General features: G+C 38.0%; 1 protein-coding gene across 1 annotated transcript in view; it reads left to right on the top strand.

Moving 5' to 3' along the window:
* Positions 1–16,755: 16,755 nt before the first annotated feature.
* Positions 16,756–22,430, top strand: part of LOC126761822 (uncharacterized) — a 73,305-nt gene continuing 67,630 nt past the window's right edge. The window contains exon 1 of the mRNA XM_050478230.1: positions 16,756–16,819. Coding sequence (XP_050334187.1) covers positions 16,756–16,819 — 64 coding nt within the window. The remainder of the gene's footprint in view (positions 16,820–22,430) is intronic.

The following is a 22,430-nucleotide window of genomic DNA, read 5'->3' as shown; positions in this document are numbered from 1 at the left end:
TATGGACAGAATTAGTTAATTAACTAATTTTTTTTTGAATGTATTATTTTTTTAGTTTCATTAATTTTTTTAAGCTTTATTAATTTTATTAACTCATTTGGCGTATTACTACATTTTTTAATTATCTAATTTATTTTTTTTTTAATTTTATTAATTTTTTTAAGTTTTTTAATTTTATTAATTTTTTAATTTCATTACTTTTTTTAACTAATTATAAAATGTTTTATTTGGCGTATTACTACATTTTTTAATTATGTAATTCATTTACTTGTTTTTTCCTTTAATTTTATAATAATAAAATAAAATATTAAATTAGTTAAATATTTTTTTTTTTAATTTTATTAATTTTTTTATATTGTATTAGTTTTTATTTAATTTAATTGTATTTTACCATGAATTTAATACAGTTTCATTGATTTTTTATGAAATAATTTAATTTTATAATAATAAAATAAAAAATTAACAAATAAAAAATTGTAATGAATTGCGTAATTTTTAAAATTTAGTTTAATTAAATTTTTTTACAAATTTCTCATGTCAGTTTAGTTCATTTTTAATTTAAGTTAATTAATATGTATATATTTTTTTGTTTTATTAATTTTAATAATTTTTGAAATTATTTTATTAATTTTTTTATTTTTTTAACATAATAATTTTCTTGGTTTGATTATTTTTAATTTTATAAATTTTTTTAATTCTATTAAATTTTTTAATATCTAAAAAAATTTTTTAATTAATTTAATAATTATTACTTTTTTAATTTTATTGTATTATGTTTCACCCAATTTAATTTTTTCAAAATTTTTTAATTTATTTAGTTATTTTGTCTTAAATTTTATAATAATAAAATAAAAAAAAATTATTGAATGTAATTTGTTAAAATTGAATATTTTAATTAATTTCTGATCTCATACATACACATACATCATACATTCTTTAATTTTTTAATTTGTTAATTCTATTAACTTTTTTAATTATTTTTAATTTTTTTATTAATTTTTTGTAATTATTATTATGTTTTATTTAACTTAATTTTATTTTATTACGAATTTAGTACCGTTTTTACGGCATTTTCAAATTATTTAATTTATTTACTTATTTTGTCGTTTAATTTGCAAATATTCCTTTCGCAATATTACTTGGCCCGCGGCGATTCTCCTTCGTTAGTTAATTTTACAGTTTTACAATCACCAGCGAGTTATCGTCTAAATGCCACCACAAATCGCCAGCGGCATTAGTTATACAACTGTACATATAAAATATATGTGTGGGTACGTATACATGTGTGTGTGTGTATGTGTGCACTCGGTTTGGCGTATTTAATATGCCACCCACTTAAGTTGAGAGCATAAATTACGCGCAGCATTTTAATTTTACTCTTTCCATCCTGGCCAAAGACTAAAATATAGAAATAACATTAAATAATAATAATAGCGAAAGCAACAAAAACAACAGCAACAACAAATGCCAGCGACAGCTAAGCCAAACAATGCGGAGCGCATGAAGGCTTGCGATGGCAGCGGCGTGGACTAACAATGACAAACGCAGCAAGGCTTGCCAAAGCAGCAGCAGCAATAATAACAACAACAACAACAACAATAACGCCAACCATAACTAACCGCCGATTGCCAAGAGGCAACCGCCAAGCGCCAATTGCTAACTGCCGCCCGTTGACGGTCGACTAAGGCCAACAACAACAACACCAACAGTGGCAGCGGCAGCGGCAGCAAATGCAAATGACACCAACATGCTGCGAACGAAATTACCAACTTGCAACATTGTGACCACATTGCTCAATGTGGTAATTGCATTTTGTGAATTGTTGAAATTTTTATTCGAATTTCATTTTGACATTTTTATTCTAATTCCTCCATTATAACCAATAAATTTAACATAACTCATTCTATTCTATTTTTCAACACACGCACACACACACACATACACACATAAATTATGGTAAATGTGGCAAGGCGCTGGCGCTGACTCGGCTCACTAACCGCCGTTTTGTCTTACACCGAAATGCAAAAGTTTATAATTTGAGCCGAGAAAAGCAAAAACAACAACAATTTTTGTGCTCAAATTTATGCCATTTTTCTTGCATTGGTGTAGTTGTAATAATAATTGCTCGCAGTTGTTGTCAACATTGGTGGGTGGGTGTCGCTGTGACTTTGAGCATTGCTTTGCATACGTGCCCTGTAGGAAATTTTTGGAAGTGGTGATAAAATATTGTCTTTTTTGTTGTTTTTTCGTCCCACCTTTTCGTCGATTTTAAAGCTGCTTTTGACAGCACAAAAAGGAGCTTTTCGAGAGAGAGATTCTGCGGAAGATTTATGGTCCTTTGCGCATTGGCAACAGCGAATACCGCAGTTTTTGGAACGACGAGCTGTACGAGATATACGAAGACATTGACATAGTTCAGCGAATTAACAGACAGTGGCTCCGATGGCTAGGACATGTCGTCCGAATGGACGAAAACGCTCCAGCTCTGAAAGTATTCGACGCAGTACTGAAGCAGAGGAAGAGGAAGGAAAACCAGGTAGAGAAGGACCCGACTTCGCTTGGAATCTCCAATTGGCGCCACCTTTCGAAAAGAAGAAACGACTGGCTCGCTGTTGTTAACTCGGCTATAACCGCGTAAACGGTTTCTACTAGAAGAAATGATAAATGGTTTCAGAAGGATGAAGCAATAAGACAATCAATATGTGAAACCGTAAATTTCTGGGACGAAATTATAGGTACTGCGCCAAGGCAAGAAAATTGGCCTCTCATGTGACCACCTAGGTCATGTGATTTGAATCTATTAGAATATTTTTTGAGAGGGCTTATCAAGTATATGGTCTATGTTGATGAACCAATACTTCGAACCTGTTGAAGACCAGCCTTTTATGTGTTACGGCGAAGATAAACCAGCTTACGCTGAAAAAAATTGGTAAAAATCGAGTCAATAGTTATTCGAAAATGGAATTTTACCTGAAAAAATACTATTATAATTCCAGTAGACGTTGGAACATACTAAATTCGTTAAGTTCCTCTTACGTTTTAGAACTTGAATTATTGATTTCGTGTGAGCTTAACAAACTTGGACCGCTGATCAGCTTCTTTGCGACTGCGAGATCCTCTCCACTAAAATAGAATGCAGGAGATCCACTGAACTATTTGCTCTAAGCAAGGTTCATCTCGCCACAATCATATGAGGTCTTACTGGACATCAGACAATAGACCGGCGTTCTAAACTGTGAAAGTGACTTTCCTGTTGGCACTTGCAATAGGATCGATTTTTAACGTAACCTAACCAAGTTATCTAAATCATAGATTATCAAACGGGACGATTATTCATCTACTGAGATATGTGAAACTCCGTGAATCTGCGACAGAGACGTTTGATATGATTAAGCAGGCTTAACCAGATGTTGCTTTAGCAAGAAGTGGTCTGTTTCGGTGGCGGGCCGGGAAGAGGTCACTGATGAAGACCGTGCTGGGAGACCTGCGCAAAGTTTTGAATCCATGGCATTGTGACGGAGCGGATAAGACATCACAGCCGATTGGAAGTTGCACCTTGACAACGCCCCGGCTCACATCGCTTTTCTTGTGAACAGCTATCTAACCAAGGCCGGCATCCCAACGCTTCCGCAGCTGCCCTACAGCGCAGATGTGGCCCCCCGGACTTTTTTGTTTCCTTGCCTGAAAAAGCCGATGAAAGGCAAGCATTTTGAGACGACAGCGGGGATCCAAGCAGCATGCACCTCAGCTCTCAAGGCTATTCCGGAGAATGCCTTCCGTGACGCCTTCAATACTTGGAAATCGGTTCATTGTATAATGATTTTTGCTCTATACCCAAGGATTACTCTCCTCCTGCCCAACTGACGAGAGGTGTCCAATGCTCAAACGAGCGGTATCAGCCGAGTCTCATCTGACTTTTAAGACAAATATCGGTTAGTTATAGGTCCTTGCAGGAAGTACTGAATAAATTCTTAAACCTTTTGACCACTATTGTTGTCTTTGACAAACTTTTTATGATCAGATGACAAGGACTTTTATTATTTCCAACATTATAGTGATCTCTAAATCCAAACATGGAGTTCTAATTTTTTTAAAATTTACTTCCCAGAAGATGCGAATCTCAAACAAGCCTTGAGTTGAAAAATATTACATTGCCTAGGGGTTACTCGTATTTCTGAAGGTTGATGTTTCATAATGCTATATCTCCCTGCTGGGTACTTATGTACATATATTGATATGTGCTTAATTATACATAAATGTCCAAGTATATATGTATGCCATATGTATGTATGTATGTGTAAGCGCCGAAGTTTTGTGTATTTTGCATGAAATGACAATAAATGGCATGTTGAAACAAATCCGAACGGTGAATGTTACATTTTGATTGATGTATTTTGACACGTCCACAGGCAGTCGCTAGCTGAGGTTTAATTCAAATCAATTCCATTTTGAAATGCATATAAATCACGAGGCAAATCAAGAGAACAAAGAACAGAAAAGAAAAGCGCAGCTGGTGTTGGCACAGTTGGAGAGTTGGGTTTAAGCGTTGGCTGGCATTCCTTTCAAATCTATGCAAATAATTAAACAGAAATATTTCGTTTCAGAAAACTTAATTACCAAGGAACACGAACCAACTCACAAACATAGATGTAAGTATATACATTTATGGTATATGGAATTACTTGCATAACAATTTATACAGATGAATAATTACATTTTTATTGCTGGTTTGATTGAGCGATTACTCTTCTGGAAATCTTGTGTAATTCTAAAAGGTTCCAATGTAATGGCACGTAATGCCAACAATTCAAAGGGTGATCTGGCAGAAGAAAACATCTTATTGAAAAGCTGTTATAGATCTTCGACGTTACAACTAAATTACTATGTTGGTATCAATCGGATAAGAAGCAGTCAAAGTCTTACCTGTATAACTAAATGGAGACGAACTTTAATGAGAGCAAAGAACTCTAACTCACTCCGGAATAATTAGATAAGAGTCACGTGTAGAAGTTCACGCATGTGAAGAAAGTTCTCTGGGCGCCATTCACTTCGGAATGGCCATAAACGCAAAAGTGAGAAACATCCCGCCCCAGAGTTGTACGATGGGTTTTGAAACCGTCACGTAAAATGCCCCCAATGAGGAGGAAACAACAGCCTCGGATGAACCGCATAAGCGATGTCAACGCCAAAAAAGATAAAGAAGTCTCTCATGTAAACTTATCAGTATAGCAGAGTCCAGTGATTCTGCTAAGACTAGGTAGCCATAGAAGTCAAGAAATAGCTCGAAGCTATTGATAATGAATTTTAGGAAGATTTTCTTGTTACAATTGGAATATAAGAGCCAAGGCTAATGAGCTTTCGTATTGAAAATTACCTTTCAGAGAGTGTCTCATCTCATCTGTTTAAAAAGGGTTGGAGTGATCTGAAGCCTGAAAAAAGAACGATTTCATAACAGTAGACTCAATGAAATGGATCAAGGACATAGTAACATTTGATAAAGCTTGGTCATGCCCTATGCGTGATATATACAATTTTAGAGAATCATCAGAATATCTTCGAGGTTAACTAGTGGAAGGACACGCATGGACGCATAGTGACGATCAAGTAGTGTTTAGCTTGTCCGTCAGGGAATCTTTCAATGACTCTTATAGGCAAAGAATAAGGTAACTCAACTCCCCATATCTTCTTAATCTCCGAAGACGAATTATGGCAATCAATATGTTATAAGACTAACTCCTATGAAAGCTAGAACTTCAGAAATTAGCCAAGTTCTAACCTACGGAAGCTACCACTGAGTTAGTTTTGTGCTATCTTTAGTAAAAATCAGAAGATTCTATTCAAATAATTGCGAGCTTCACCTCGTTCAACTCAGACTTCTAGACCGCAGTGCATATAAGATATACTAGGCAACTAGATGCCGTTGAAGTCCTAAGTCAGCTGAGGGTGTCGTTTTTGGTTGTTGATCTATTTTTGAAACTTTTTGATTCGGACGTTTCAGAAAATAGTTTTTGAACACTTCCAAGAGCTTTTCGATATGAAAACTAACAAGAAGAAGTGTTTCAACGGTAGTTTTGAGCGTTTTAAACCATCCGTGGATATAGTTTCGTTATTTAAGGTCTATTACGAGGAAAGCAATTACTTTTCAATCGACTCTTTGTGTAGCATAATTTTGAACTCGTCAAATCCAATCAAGCAACTTTGATGTCAAAGACGCACCACGCGTTGAAGACCAAATATTGATGAAATTATGAGAAAAATGTTCGACGATTCGACCATAAGTGTGCTCTGACCAATCAACAAACAGGCGGATCCCACAATCTGCACCAATTGCCGTGGGATAAGTCTCCTCAACATCGTATATAAGGTACTATAGAGCGATGTAGTGTGTGATTGGACCTTACAATCGAACAAATTTCACCATGTGTCAAATCTTGGAAAAGGCCTGTGAAAGGATGATCGATACACCACGTCTTCATCGATTTTAAAGCCATCATAGAAAGGACGAACAGGAACTGCCTCTATGCCGCTATGTCTGAACTTGGTATTCCCGCAAAGCTAATACGCATATGTTAGCTGACGTTGAGCACCACGAAAAGCTCCGTCAAGATCGAGACCTTTCGATACCTAGCGAGGTTTCAGACAAGGGGTCTCCCTATCGGATGACTTTTCAACCTATTCCTGGGAAAATAATACGAGCTGCAGAGCAAAATAGAGGAGCTACAATCATCTATAAGAGTGTATTGGGAGCATTGGCCCCAACAACCGCGCTGTTAGCTTTGCTTTCTCCAGACAGAATAGAAAGCGAAATGTATGGGTCTGGTTGGGAACGAAGACAAGACGAAATATCTCTTGTCATCAAAAAAACAACCATCACATTAGCGACTTGGGTCGCATGTCACTGTTGACAGTCATAACTTTGAAGTCGTAGATAATTTCGTCTATCTTGGAACAAGAGACACGGCTGCGCTGGCTTGATCCTGTTGTCCGGTTAGAATCGAATACTCCAGCTTTGAAGGTTTTCGATTCAGTAACTGCCGGTGAAAGCAGAGGTTAAGAAAGATCTCCACTCCGTTGGAGAGATCAGGTGCAGAAGGACCTGGCTACATTTGGTATCTCAAATTGGTGCCAAATGGCGAAAAGAAGAAACAACTGGCGCGCTATTGTCAACTCGGCTCTAATCGTGTAAGTGGTGTCTACGCGAAGAAGAAGAAAATGAAGAAGAAGAATGGAAATCGTCCAATTTCTGAGCTGCTGCTGAGTAGCAACAAAATCGATCCATTTCTGTAAGTGATGGTTATTATCGATAAAAAGTGTCAAGTCAGTTAAGATAAAGTTAAGATAACCATGAATGACGAACAGAAGGGTTTTGTTATGGACATATTGCACCATCTAAAGTAAACAATCGTCCCGAGGCCGCCAGCTTCGGCCACTAGGTGGGGTATTGTGCTTCCTTAGGTCAACGCCTGACCACACACGTCGACAACGGAAGCTCCTGCGTCGAGATCTGGAAGTTGTTATGCATCTTACTTATAGTTCGGACGGGACACAAAGTGATTACTATCTGTTCCTGTCTATGGCGAATGGCTTTGTTGGTGAAAAATTCACCTTAAAAAGAGCTCGCAAAGACGGCAGTCTCAGATTTTTGCCAGTAGAGACAAGGGTTTCTATGAGAGTGGTTTTTTTAAATTATCTACAAAATGGTAAAAAGTTTTTAAACTAAACTGTGCTTATTTGTCCTTAGCCGGATCGTACAAATTATGCTAAATAAAGCCTTGAATTTACGGCCAAAATATTTTTTTTTTCATTTAATTGTGCTTTTTAATTAAATCTTAAGCTTTTCTTGCTCACTTATTTTTCCTATGACATTATCTACAAATAACTAATTATTAACAGTTATCACGCTGAAGCAACTCAATAAATATTACAACTAATCGAAGACTTTAGAGTGCCCTTTCTAATGGCCACTTAAACTACTTCCCTCCACATTATCTCCTTCAGATATTTCTAGCACGCTAACTTTGCTTTAATATAACGGTTTTTCTCTCGGGCACTTGTCGTTTTTATAACACATTAATCAATTGTAAGATTTCTATCAAATCAATAACCGTTGAAATCATGAAAACGCTGAATATGCAGTAACGAGCGCGACTCTCGTTCATTTTTTATTCGTTACTTGTTTGGCGAGTGGAAAAATGTAGAAAAAAGTAATATAATATTAGTACTAATAAAATTGTTTAAAAAATAAAAATAAACGACAAACACACACATACACGAGTAGACATGTATGGGTGCTCCTAAGTAAGCGCTGTGGACGCAGCAGGGTAGGAAGCGCGCGCTCATTTGGAAAGGCGAAGACAAATGTTTTCATATTCTAGAGCTAAGTAGAAACAAATTATAAACTGGTGCAGTGGAGGATTTATGGCCGACTTGGCAATCGCTTCGTGCACGACATAAGTTCTTGCAGCTTTCAAGGTGACACACAAGCGCACCACCGCAAGTATAGACACACACACAGACACATGCGCGCATGCTAATGTAACAAGTTTGTTGTTGCTTTTATTTTTATTTTTTGCTTTTCTTTTGTTGTTTTTTATATGTATATTCTTTTTTTCATTGTTGTTTTTGTCTTCCTATATCACTCTAGCGCTGAAGGCGAGCGCCACACTGCCACTCAGCTGCGTCTTGTGGACTGCCGCCGCCGGGCGGGGAGGTCTTCCGGCACGCCTCGAATGGCAGTGGCATGAACTGCAAAATGATTGATTTATATCGTCGCTGGCGATTGGCAGCGAAGTGCCATGCAATCAGCCCCGCGCCGGCTTTCATGAGCTTGCTGTTTGCTGCCGTCGGTTGCAGCGCTTAAGTCCAACCGCCGTTGATTTCAGCTAAATTAGATTGGATAGCAGCGTCATTTGATCGAATGCAATTGTGCGGTAGAGAATTAAACAGAACAGTTAACACGAAATGCAAGTAAATAGAAACTGTGTGTGATTTGCTAATTGCAACAGATCAGCGAACCTCTCTATCCATGGCGGCGGCGACGACGACGGCGCTTGTCAACCCGGTCTAGAGTAAAGTTCGCCGACGGTGTTTCTCTGAGCCGTGTGCACTGCTCTGTGAAGTGAAGTGAATTCATTTGTATCGTTAATCGCTGTGCTTTTCAGCGCTGCAAGCAGAATATTGTTATAAATTAGAAGCGATTGCAAGAACACTTCGTCATGACTACACTTGTATATTTGTCACTTTTGGTTTTAGTAAACCCCACCCAAGGAAGATAGATGTCGCAATAGAGTCAAAGAGAAGCTTTAAGAGATTAGGTTGGCCTAGGACTAAAAAAATCGAATTTTTTACTTAAAGTGTTCTTTGGAGTCCCAAATACATTCTCAATCTCTTGTGATCGCAAGTGTTATACAGCTTAAAAGCCCGGTTTTGAATTTTCTGCAGATAGTAGGAATTTCTAGAATCACTGACGCCCGTCAATGCGTTCTTCAAATCAGTGAGTCCGAAGATTGCGTTAATGGCCGCCAATTTGATATAAAGTATCAATATACATATATAAGTCGAATATCGAAGAGAACAAAAAAGGCATCGAATGCCTTATACTACTGTAAAGAGTTACTGGCAAAAAGTGGGGTCTCTCACCGAAACTGGTCCTCTGGTTCTGCGACGACTGTTGCTTTTAGACTCAAAGAATCTGCCTCCTTAGAAGAACATGTATCTGAACAACGTCCGGTGTGTTTAATGTCTACAGGTACCTGCTGACGACAGCCTTACCCCACAGCACTCAAAAGCAAGCACAGCAATGCGTTGATAAACGCCCTGAGAATGCTAAGTATTTTCAGTACCAATTGGCAGTGTGAAGTGGACACACTTACCACCTTGGTCGGGTTCGAGGCCCATCGAAAACCTCTGCGTTGCTTTGGGTCCGGCACGCGGTTGCAATCCAACTCCACATTCAACTGACAAAGTCAGTTCTTCCCGCATTTGGGTTTTCATGTATCTGAAGGGTCGGATATCTTTATACACTTGAACTTCACAAAGGATCACTTAGATCATCGAGTCGCCAAACCGAACTCAAGCAAGGAGCTGCCCATATACCGACGAGGGAGTTGTAATGGGAAGAACCCGTTAGAGGAGAGGGGCAGTGAGCTTCTCTACGGATGGGTCAAAGCATGGGGGGAAGGTGGAGGGGTTTACAGTCAGGAGCTCTATATCAACTCCAGTTTCAGACATCTTGCAGTCATTAAGGTAACAGTAGATCTACTGCTCCGGAGCGCGGCTTCCTTAAGAGAAGTAACCACTCATTCAATTAGCAGAGCGCCGATACTAGCCTTGAACTCGTTAACAGTGCGTGGGTGGTCGAGGAGTGCCTAATATCGCTATAAATAGTATCGAGTGTTTGTGATAAGATTGGTACCAAGCAATACCGGAATCATAGGAAATTACAAATCTGATGAGCTACTAGAACCGCTATCGGTGGAATGGGAGTGGGTCAGTGCTCCCGTATTCTCTTGCGTTCTACTAAATAGCTTGGCTTTGAAGAGGCTTGGCCAGCTCTGAGCTACCATCGCCTATGCGCTGTCGAAAAAGCCTTTTGGACGAAGATCAATCGCAAGAGATCTAGTGATCTCTTTGCCCTCAGTAAGGTTAGCCTCTCTATAGATGTGGGGCTTATAACAGGCCATTGCCTTATTGGCGTCCATTCTGTAAGGTTTAAAATCTTACCAGACGTTATCTGCAGAAGCTTTATGGATGAAGAGGAGGTGGAAACAACTCAACACTTCCTTCTTGACTGTCTTCATTCATGCAGCTTCTGCATTTGGGAGGTCATGGCTTAAACACTTGGGAGCGCATAACTTAAGACATTTGTATTGACTACTAAACGTTTTGCTAATTTATAAGTTCGAACACAGGATATCTTCTTTTCTATGGATTTACAAAGGACTAGATATAGCAGTTCACGTGCGATATGATCCATCAAATCTAACCTAACCTATCAATATACATTTTTCATACTCGAAAATACATGTTTGCTAAAACCTGAAGGAAAAAATATATTCTCTTTCATTAGTCTCAAAATAAAATATCAAAGTTAAGCCTTCATTTTGGCTTATAGACAGGCGTAACCCCTTAAGATATCCTTGAACTACATTTGTCAAGTATTTAATTCTGAATTAGTTTTGGATTCTTCGAGTCTATGTAGGTATCTGAGTGAAAGTTTGGGATATGCTGATATTAAGTTCTGCCGGTTTGCTTCAGAGATACTAGAACACTTACTCCCTGATAGCTCCGCAATCTCAAGAAAGAGAAGCCAGGCTTTCGGAAACATATGGCCATTAACCCAAAAGCTTTGCTAAGCCCTCTTGAAACAACTGTCCAAATGCATTCCTAAACTTTGATCTAATCTAGTCTTGTCTTCACATCTATTAGAAATTGCTGAAAGCTTAAATTGCTCTTCTCAAATGTTCATCAATTTGTCTCTTATTAAAACAAACATCCGAAACTGCATGCTTCGCGATATATGTACATAAAATTCCATAATTCAAGTCCATATTGTCGTGTACACCCTTTAATAATAGCAAAACTCCTCCTCAACTTTACCGCCAAATTATCTGAGCGTTCGAGACGCAAACGTGTTGTCTAAGAATTCCTAAGCTAGCTCAAGCTGGAAACCAACTTTTTGGAAAAAAAACTCAACTTATGCATTGGTAATGTATTAGTTCTTTATTTGGCTCCAACATAGATCAGGTTCGATAGCTATGCAAGCTAAAGCGTATATTATATGTCAAATCAGCTTTGAAGCCCGTTATGATTTAAGTTTAGACTTCTGTACATCCTATGAAATTGAACCTTGGTCTAGTTGTAATCTTTATAATCTCTTTATTAGATATCAAGTGCAACGTGGAATCAGTGACAAGTGAGAGCTCCTTAAGAGTATTACTCTGAGCAAACTCTACGGATCGGCGGCTCTTCAAAAAGACGAAAACTCAAGCCCTTATAGCAAAAGTTACGTGATGATAGGATAAAATATAGAAAGAGTATATTTATTCTGTGATAAAACGCGATAGCTGAGAGTAAAATTAAGACATTTAAGGTACATTTCCAGTGCTTCAATGGTACTGAATCTAGTTCGGAAGCTAGCATTGGTAGTACTGATTCCTTTGACCTTTAACTATAGACTCTATAACCCCAATCATAAAGAAGAGTATAAACTTGTACTTTGTCTAATTAGTATTAACTCACTCATTCTTCTCGCTTTTTTCTTCTGAAATTAAAATAGCAATTTTTGTTAAACAAAAGACTTCAGAAACAAACCTGCATTAGCGCTTAGTGGGTGGTAACGCCAATTTTGCCCAAAACTATAATTTCTAATCAAATAAACTTGTAGAAATATTATATAAATTTGCGATTGCATGCATTTATTGTGCGCTCAACTTTAGTTCGTTCATTTGTCATATATAATTTTTGCGCAAAAAGCATTATGTCACTTTTAATTGGGTAACCTTGACAACAACACCGCCAACAGCCACATTCACTCGGCGCTGCGCTGTGGAGCCGTCAAGGGAATAAGAAAATATTTTAACAAACAAAATCAGCAGGCGATTAGATTGAAACAGTACGCTCACAACTCGAAACAACAACAATCACAACAACAAGAGCAGCAGCAGCAGCAGCAATAATGGTATGAAAAGCACATTACAGCCACACGTAGCCAAGGCCATTTGACGGCTTTGAATTACAACGTGCTACATTTGCCACACACGTACTCACTTATATGTATGTGTATATATATTATTCTGTATATGTTTATTCTGAAGTATATATAAATATATAGTGACGCCGCAAACGTTTGTAAATGAAATGCCATAATTTGATGGCTGCAGCAACTGAAAGTCCTCTGCGAGGGCACGAAGAGTTAAGGTCGCTCAACGAGTGTCTCTAACATATGTGGGTAGCGGTTTAAATGAAGGTTCCAATTTATTTGTGAAATCATTTTTATAAAAAATAATAGAATATATTTATACCCAAAGTAAATTGCAGTCAAAGCTAACATTTTTTTTGTTTTAAAATGTGAACTGCACGAAAATGCATTTGTATTCAAATTATGAAATAAGATGGTGTTAGCAAAGTTTCTCTCTCAAAATGAATCACCGAATCTCATTAACGTACATTTTCAACATTTTCATAGAGACAAATTAACTATTTCGTTCGTAAAATCAATTCGTGAAGCATTGAGAGTTCTTTCCAGCCTTTCGGGTGAACACCAAGAATGAGAAAAGTGAAAGAGAGAAAGTAAGATATTCTTAAAGGTATGATCTGTGAATCAATAAACGGATTACGTACAATTTCCTTTCATATATCCTATATATAAGATTCATATTACTTATTCATTTAGTGCCAGCAAGCTTTAGAGGCCGTCTTTCTGACCGAAAAGACAAAAAACTGGAAAAAGTTCTACTGAACTCCAGGTAAAACAGACTGTACAAGGTATGGGTTACCTGCTATTAATGCCGTCCTAACGTACAACTATGGAGTTAACTTGAACAAAACTAGAGTAATACTCTTAAGGAGTCCTTACTTACAGAGATTATAAAGATCATAGTCAAACCATACTCCAACCTTTTAGGCCACACAAAAGCCTGAAAGCCTGAAGCCTGAAAGCTCAAAGCTAATGATAACATTTGGTGCATAAAACATAAATTTGCGCTTCAGAGTTCATAGTTATCGAACTCGAAATATGGAGATTCAAAGGGAAGTAATACTGACTAAATTACCAATATATTGGTTAAGTTTTGTCTTACCAAAAAGTTGGTTTCGAGCTTGAGCTAGCCTAGGAATTCTTAGACAACACGTTGGCCTTCCGAACGCTCCGATAATGTGACAGTAAAGTTGAGTGGGATCGGTTTTAGAGCCCCGTACTACCTCGGCGGTGTGAGTTACGACTTTGTTGCACTAGGCACTTTTGTAGAGTGAACAATTCTGAGAAATATGCGTCTAAAGTCAAAGCGATGCCATAAAACACCTCTGATCTGTAGGAATTTAAAGATAAAAAATCACGATTGTATTGTATTTTCTATGGAAAATGTTTACATGGCTTGGTCCAGTTCTTAATGTTAATATTAAGGGCTAAAATTTTCAAGGAATTTTTTAGGGTATTTCCAAGGAAATTTCGTGACGGGACTGAAAAAAATTAATAGTTCAAAAAAAACACCCTAATATTTCAGTTATGGAATTTTATATATATCACATATATTGTAGTTTCAGACAGTTGTTTTAATGAGGGACAAAGTGGTGGACCCTTAGAACAACAATTTAAGCTTTCAGCAATTTCTCATAGACGCGAAGACAAGATTATACCTTGGTCAAATGTGAGGAATGTGTTTGGAACGTTGTTTCACGAAAACTCCTGTGTTATTGGATGTGATATGCTCTCTTATCGAACTTATGCTCCCGGTAGCCTGACTCCTCTTACCTGCAGTTGCGGCGCTTTCAAAGAGTATGTGTTCTAGTATCACCGGAGCAAGCTTGCAGAACCGACATAGTTTGGAAGGACAGTATTACAATTTGAGCAGGTGACACCCTTATTTGCAATCAGCTGTATAAAACTCTGCGGGCTATTGTGCCACTGGGGAGGAAAATAAGTTGTTTGATCTTTTCTGTATGGACTTACGCCTGAACATCGTTCAAGTTTATTGCGAAGATTCACGTTCTGTGTGTTGAATGTGTACCGTCCGCTTCGCTCAACTTATGGCCAACATAATCGGCCTACTGAGCTTACTGTTCACAACAACATCACCCATCTTGAGATTCAGCATTCATTATTGTATAATATTCGAACGAATAGTTCATGTCCAGCACGCAGTGAGGAAAATATAGCAGCCGTAGTTGAGAGTGTACACGAAGACCGTGGAGAGTCGATTCGGCGGCGTTCGCAGCAACACGGACTAAAGTATGGAACAACTTGACGCATTTTACGAACTGAAGAGATTCAAGAACTGCAAATTCATAGAAAAAACAATGCTTTCGTGTGGTTTGTGGGCTGTGGGAATCACGAGCTTGTGATCTCGGTGACATTTGGTTTCAACAAGACGGCGACACTTTCCACACATCACACATCAATTAATGAACAAAACACCTCGGTGAGGAGATAGTTTCACGTTTCACGGCCAACATTTGAAATAGATAATCTTTAAAAAATAGATGGCAATGAATGTTCTTTGGAATGATAATAAACAACCCCCCATTAAATTTGAGCTTTCAGTGTTTATTCTTTCAAAAAGTAGTAGTCGTTCTAGTGATTTTTTAGAAACGGTTATCCTTTATTTCGATATTTTTGAATCAAAAATTCTCTTAAGGTCAACAGGGCTTAGTTGTGCTTTAGAAGCATCAAAAACCCAGATCATATGTGCCAAAGGAAGCTCACACAATCCTTTATTAAGTTTGAGCACCAAAATATGATCAAAATTGACAGAAATAAATTTTTTGTTACGTTGGAAAATAATCGCTTATGCCATGTTTAACCTCAAATTTCGCACTTAAAAAACAAACTCGACATTTCTAACCTCAAACTACCAGCTTAAGAACCAAACTCCACATTTACATTTGCCAAACATTAGAAAACATAAAATTAATCCAAAATAAATTAAAATTAAATTTAAACCACAGAAATGGTGCCTAAGAAAGCAGCTTACAACATTCGTTAACTCTTCCAGATCGTGGGACTTTCTTCGTTTTGCACGCTTCGACGCAGATTTCGAGTAATTACCATGTGACACTTCGTCTTACTGCTGGACTTTTGGCAGCCGAATGCACAATACATTCCGACATACTTCGTTGGCATTTTGGCGGCTGGTGAATGGTTGTGGTTGTTGCATGCAAACTATCCCAAATTGGCAACTGCGCCACAGGGGAACGCGACAAATGCCCATAGCCGAATGTTGGTGTCCAACGCCAGCGGCTTCCACTTACTGCGTGTGTCGAAAGTGCTCGAGTGCTTGGCTCTATGGTCAATTGCCACTATCAGCCAATCGGTAGCAGCGTAGCAATTACAACAACTTCATACATGGCATACCGACGGCACTACATGCGGCCGAGTGCCGAGATATGCGAATGTGCGCGAATGTATTAGCGAGCGCATAAATGGCCAACATAATCTTGAAAATTTATTAGCGCTGCTAATCCTTTAGTGATGCTTATCGAACGCAAATGTAGTTGACTTTGGTTTAGTGGTCACACGCTTACGCGCATGCGCGAAAGGTTCGTGTGCAAAGATGCCATCAAGGTTGCCTAAGACACAGTTTTCTCAGTTTCAGTGCTACTTTGGATTCATATATTGTTGTTGTAGCTGTACAAAATATTCCTGAAATATTTTTTTTTGCTTTGCTGCCAAGTTTACAGTCCTTGGTCGTTTATAAAACCGGGTTGTTACTGTTTTCATTGAGCTAATTGTCGTTGCTACAGTTTGTATCGCATTCCTCTTACGAAATTAGAGCTATAATCGTTTGAGTAATGAGAGAGTTCAAAATATCAAAATAAATCAACTGGAAAGTTTAAACAGTTACTCTTCCCAGTTCCACCGCCAGAATCACTAGAACTTGTCTGGAAAACCTTCAGATAATCAATAAAACGCTATGAACCGTCAACCTGGCTAGAGAATTTGTTTTTTGCCCAAGTTTTTATCGTAATAAAGATCCCACAGCTAGCCTTCCTTCGATTTTAAGCTGCGGTTTTAGTTCGTCAAGCCATATTTAGAGAAACATGGGAGATTTTACTAAAAGAAAAGCGGAATTGGCTTGTATGAGCCTTAAGCTGCGTTTAAGAGGTGTGTGTATATTATACAAATCTTCACTGTATCGAGATCAAGCTTGAAGAAGTATGATGTTCACTTCCCAGACCACCTTTTGGTTGAATTTTCATAAGCCAGGGTTTGCTCTCGGAGAGCGAAGTTTGTCAAAAAATTGTATACTAAACTTCAAGTAGGACTTTATGATTACACTGTCTCTAGTTTCGATCTAGGCCATCACTAGTAGTAATGGAAGTCTGCCATGTTACTCTCATGCAAGAGATCATAGCTCTAATTTTGTTTCAAGCTCTACATAAGAAGCCTTTTATCCGAAACCTAATAATCCTTTTCAAGTTCGGTGGTAGTTATCGAAGTTCTGCTGAGCCAATGCGTAGCCCATCGATGAAAACAAGTGTTAGTCGGAAGGTGTCAAGTCTGGTGAATTCGACGAAGGGAGTAGCAGCTCCCAGGCAAGTACTTTGATGATATCTTGAACCGATTTTCCTTTGTGTGCAGGTTCAAAATTACTTTGCCTTGTCTTCTTGCACACTCTGGTCGATTTTCGATCAATGCATGGTTCCAGTTGATCATTTGATCATTTGATACTCTCAGAGCTGGAGTGTTCTCATCCATTCAGGCAACATGACCTAGCCAACGGAGCCGCTGTCTCTTAATTCGCTGAACTTTGTCAATGTCGTACAGCTCATCGTTCCATCGGATGCGGTATTCGCCGTTGCCAATTCGCAAAGGACCATAAATCTTCTGCAGAACCTTTCTCTCGAAAACTCCTAATGCCGACTCATCAGATGTTGTCATCGTCCATGCCTCTGCACCATATAGCAAGACGGGGATGAAGAGTGACTTGTAGAATTTGGTCTTTGCTCATCGAGAGAGGACTTTATTTCTCAATTGTCTACTTATCCGAAGTAACATCTGTTGGAAAGAGCTAGGTTCTCGTAGTTGTTGATGTTCGTTCCAAGATAGTCGAAATTATTATGACTCTCAACTGTGACGAGGGAGCCATGTAGAGAGTGCGACAACTATTTGTTTGATGACAGGAGATATTTTGTCTTGTCGTCGTTCAGTACCAGACCCATTTTCTTTGCTTCTTTGTCCAACCGGAAGCTAGCAGAATTACCGACGCGGTTGTTATGACCAATGATATGGATGTCATCGGCGTACGCGAGCAGCTGTACACTCTTATAGAAGATTGTACCTTCTCTATTCAGATCCGCAGCTCACAGCAATCCCATTAAAACAAATTGTTCACAACTTCATCATAAAATTTAATGATTCTCATAAGCGATCTTAACGAAGATAAAAGGCTCCTTTGGTTCTTTATATTCCCGAAACTTTTCAAAGGACTTCTTTTTACAAGCAAAAAAACTAAACTTATGGTAACTACATTAAAGGAAGTATTCTGAGAACAATCGCTGGATAACTTAAATTTAGAACTAGGAATCAGTGGGTGTAGATTTAAGCTTCGCATGAAGACAAAATTCAAGATTATACAAATGTCTAGTTTCCTTAGGTGATCAATATTATTCTTTTATCATAGAAATCATTGGATGAAAGTGTAGTAAAAATACCGGATGGTTATGCCCTATACTATATATGAACAAGTAAGGAAGGGCTAAGTTCGGGTGTCACCGAACATTTCATACTTTCGCATGATAAAGTGATAATCGAGATTTCATTATACGTCATTTACATATTTTTTAAATACCGTATTTTTGTAAAGTTTTATTCCGCTATCATCATTGGTTCCTAATGTAGATACTCGTATTATACAGAAAAGGCATCAGATGGAATTCAAAATAGCGTTATATTGGAAGAAGGCGTGGTTGTGAACCGATTTCACCCATATTTCGTACATGTCATCAGGGTATTAAGAAAATATTATATACCGAATTTCATTGAAATCGGTTTAGTAGTTCCTGAGATATGGTTTTTGGTCCATAAGTGGGCGAGGCCACGCCCATTTTCAATTTAAAAAAAAAAGCCTGGGTGCAGCTTCATTCTGCCATTTCTTCCGTAAAATTTAGTGTTTCTGACGTTTTTTGTTAGTCGGTTAACGCACTTTTAGTGATTTTCAACATAACCTTTGTATGGGAGGTGGGCGTGGTTATTATCCGATTTCTTCCATTTTTGAACTGTATATGGAAATGCCTGAAGAAAACGACTGTGTAGAGTTTGGATGACATAGCTATAGTAGTTTCCGAGATATGTACAAAAAACTTAGTAGGGGGTGGGGCCACGCCCACTTTTCCAAAAAAACTACGTCCAAATATGCCCCTCCTTAATGCGATCCTTTGTGCCAAATTCCACTTTAATATCTTTATTTATGGCTTAGTTATGACACTTTATAGGTTTTCGGCTTTCGCCATTTTGTGGGCGTGGCAGTATGCCGATTTTGCCCATCTTCGAACTTAACCTTCTTATGGAGCCAAGGAATACGTGTACAAAGTTTCATCACGATATCTCAATTTTTACTCAAGTTACAGCTTGCACGGACGGACGGACAGACAGACATCCGGATTTCAACTCTACTCATCACCCTGATCACTTTGGTATATATAACCCTATATCTGACTCTTTTAGTTTTAGGACTTACAAACAACCGTTATGTGAACAAAACTATAATACTCTCCTTAGCAACATTGTTGCGAGAGTATAAAAACGAGTTAACGAAAAATAAACCTCGTGGGCGGAATTTCCTTCCGCTGCTGAATCAGAACCAAATCTGAGAGTGGAATTATGAGAATGGCAACTGTGCTTTCTAATCAGATCAGCTTTTATGTCAAATTATAGGTTACTATCGAGAAAGTTAGCACTAAAATTTAGAAAAGTTGGCTTAAATAACTGTTAAATATCATTTTCTTGTTGTGTTGAGCCACGGAGACAGGGAATAGTTACAGGTTGTCAAAGCAGCCGGATAAGTAAGACATTACTCTTCTTTTCAACATTTTTTGAAGTAGTTTTTTCTATAAGAGCCTTAGCTTGCAATATAACATTAAGAATTGATTCTACAATTGGATGAACAAATGTGAAGCAATAATTAACTTGGCAACCCTGATTTAACAAGTTGAAGTATGATTGTATGCACACAATAATAGTTGAAACCCTTCGAGGTCGCACTTAAGCGTTTACTGCCGCCACATTTACGCTTTTACGCCCGACGTCTGACCGCTTGATCGCCTACGATAGCGGTAAATGCTTTTAATTTTTTATACACCACTGAAAGCGTTGGCGCATGCGCTGTCACACGCATATATGTAACGCGATAAATATTCATGTTTAAATATAGATGTGTGTGTGTTTTTATGACCAATTGGCGGTATGTGGTTGGAGTGTTAGCTTGGTGACGGCAATGAAATGCCGGCTATTTTTCACCAATTAAAACCGAATGTTACGCATTTGCAGTAGCCGCCGCTGCCATTGATGTTGCAATGAGGGAAAAATGCAATTTGCCGCTGCTTTTGGTGCCGCAAAGCAACAAATAAAAATGAGAATCGAAACACTAAAATATTCCGAATGCACTGCTGAATATATATACATATATTATACATTGAGTAGGGTATATACAGTTTGCCACAAAGTTGGTAATACCCAGAAGGCCCGGAGACCAAGTATCAGTGTGACGAGCTGAGTATATTTAAACTGTCTGTCTGTCTTTATAGTTAATATATCGATTTGAAATTTTACCTACGTTCTTTACTTTGCAAGAAGCTGCTTATTTGTCGGAATCGCCGATATCGGATCACCTTAGCATATAGCTGTCATACAAACTGAACGATTAAAAGCAAGCCCTTGTATGGAAAACTTTTTTATTTGCCAGGATATCTTCAAAAAATTTGACATAGGTTGCTCTTCAAGGCAGCAATACAATCTGCGAAGAAATTGTTTGGATCGGGCTTCTATAGCGTATAGCTGCCATACAAACAGACCGTTCAAAAGCAAGTTCTTGTATGGAGAACTTTTCTATTTGACAGGATATCTACCCGAAATTTTGCATAAGTAACTTTTCGAGGCAGCACTACAACCTCGGGAGAAATTGTTTGGATCTGAGCTCTATAGCATATAGCTGCTATACAAACTGAATGATGAAAAACAAGTTCTTTCATGGAAAACTTTTTTATTTGACGAGATATATTCACGAAATTTGGCATAATTTACTTTCCAAGGCAGCTCTACAATCTCCGAATAAATTGTTGAGATCGAATCACTGTACCATATAGCTGCCATACAAGCTGACCGCTAAAAAACAAAACAAAAATATTTTATAGCCCTTTCATGCCAAAATAAATGCACCTGTGAAGGGTACTACAGCTTCGGTGCAGTCGAAGTTAACGGTTGTTCTTATTTTTGATATTTTTGGCAACGTCTTGTGCTTGTTGTGGCCGGCACTTGCTTATAGCAATTTGCTACAGTTGGTGGCTCTTGGAATTTGGTGAACCAAGGAGGCGGCTAATGATTGCATTATAAGCTTGTAAGTATGTACATGTCTCTGTGTGAATATGCAGCTCGTAAATTATCTGCAAACGACTGTTTCAATGTAGTGTCAAAAATCACATTCACACGCACGCACACACACACACATGCAAGTATATAGAGTACCTCGACCTGCATATCGCCTGCCAACAATGCTGCTTATTTATCATATTTAAATGGCAATAAAATGTACTTTATGTCGACAGCAACACCACATAAATTTCAGTTTTGAAACGGCCCCAGCCTCATAAACGTTTCAAAAATACCAATAATTCATTATAATTGCACACACATCATTTGCTCTTTACCCATTCGCACTCATTTGCGTCACTTGCCGTTACATACCAGCCACACACATGTGTATGTGTGCATGTATGCGTGTGTGCGTATACTTAGCGTTCGTTCGGCTGTTGGTCGGTGAAATTATGCCTCAAATAGTGCCATTCTTCGGCTTGGCATTGTTGGTACTTGTAAGTGAGATAATTAATTAGAATTCCATATAAATTATTTATGTGTTTGGTGCTGTTAAAAGGAGGTCTCCTCGGGAAATATGAGGTGTTACCGGTTCTATTTGACGTGAGAGGGTAGTTGGATGTATCTGTGAATGTTTAAAATTCAACAAATAATATTGAATTTATCTAAGCCCTTGCCCTGGTCAGTCAGATAAGCTTTGCGGGTATACTCTCTTCGCATTATATCTCTAAACAGTCTACTTGGTCACCATTAGAGGGACTTCCGACACATGACGATAATGTGAATTTAGCTTCACTCTCAGTTTAGGCGACCAGTTTTAATATTCAGACTGAAACACTAAGACGATTAGATGTTAACTCAGTTAAAGGTTTCTCTGATGAGCAAGAAACAAGTTGAGTTCTTTTAACGATCTATCCAAAGCGCTATTGGTGCTTCCAAACGGTACTATGGGTAGTCCTTAATATTTCCCTTTCACAAACTTTCATTTTTTATTATTCTTCTGCAGTACTTTCCTGTGATATCTCATAGAACTATGGAGGTCAGAAGTATAGCTCATAAAGCTCCATATCCCAACTTAATACTGATTGTAAAACATTTATTGATATCGAAATCCTTTAGATTATAAATAAGTTTGTTGTAACATTCTGTTTGGATTCAGTGGTGCTTTACATAGATCAATGAAAAC

The sequence above is a fragment of the Bactrocera neohumeralis genome, chromosome 6, assembly GCF_024586455.1.
Source record: "Bactrocera neohumeralis isolate Rockhampton chromosome 6, APGP_CSIRO_Bneo_wtdbg2-racon-allhic-juicebox.fasta_v2, whole genome shotgun sequence".
NCBI lineage: Eukaryota > Metazoa > Arthropoda > Insecta > Diptera > Tephritidae > Bactrocera > Bactrocera neohumeralis.
This window is presented reverse-complemented; position numbering and strand designations above follow the sequence as displayed.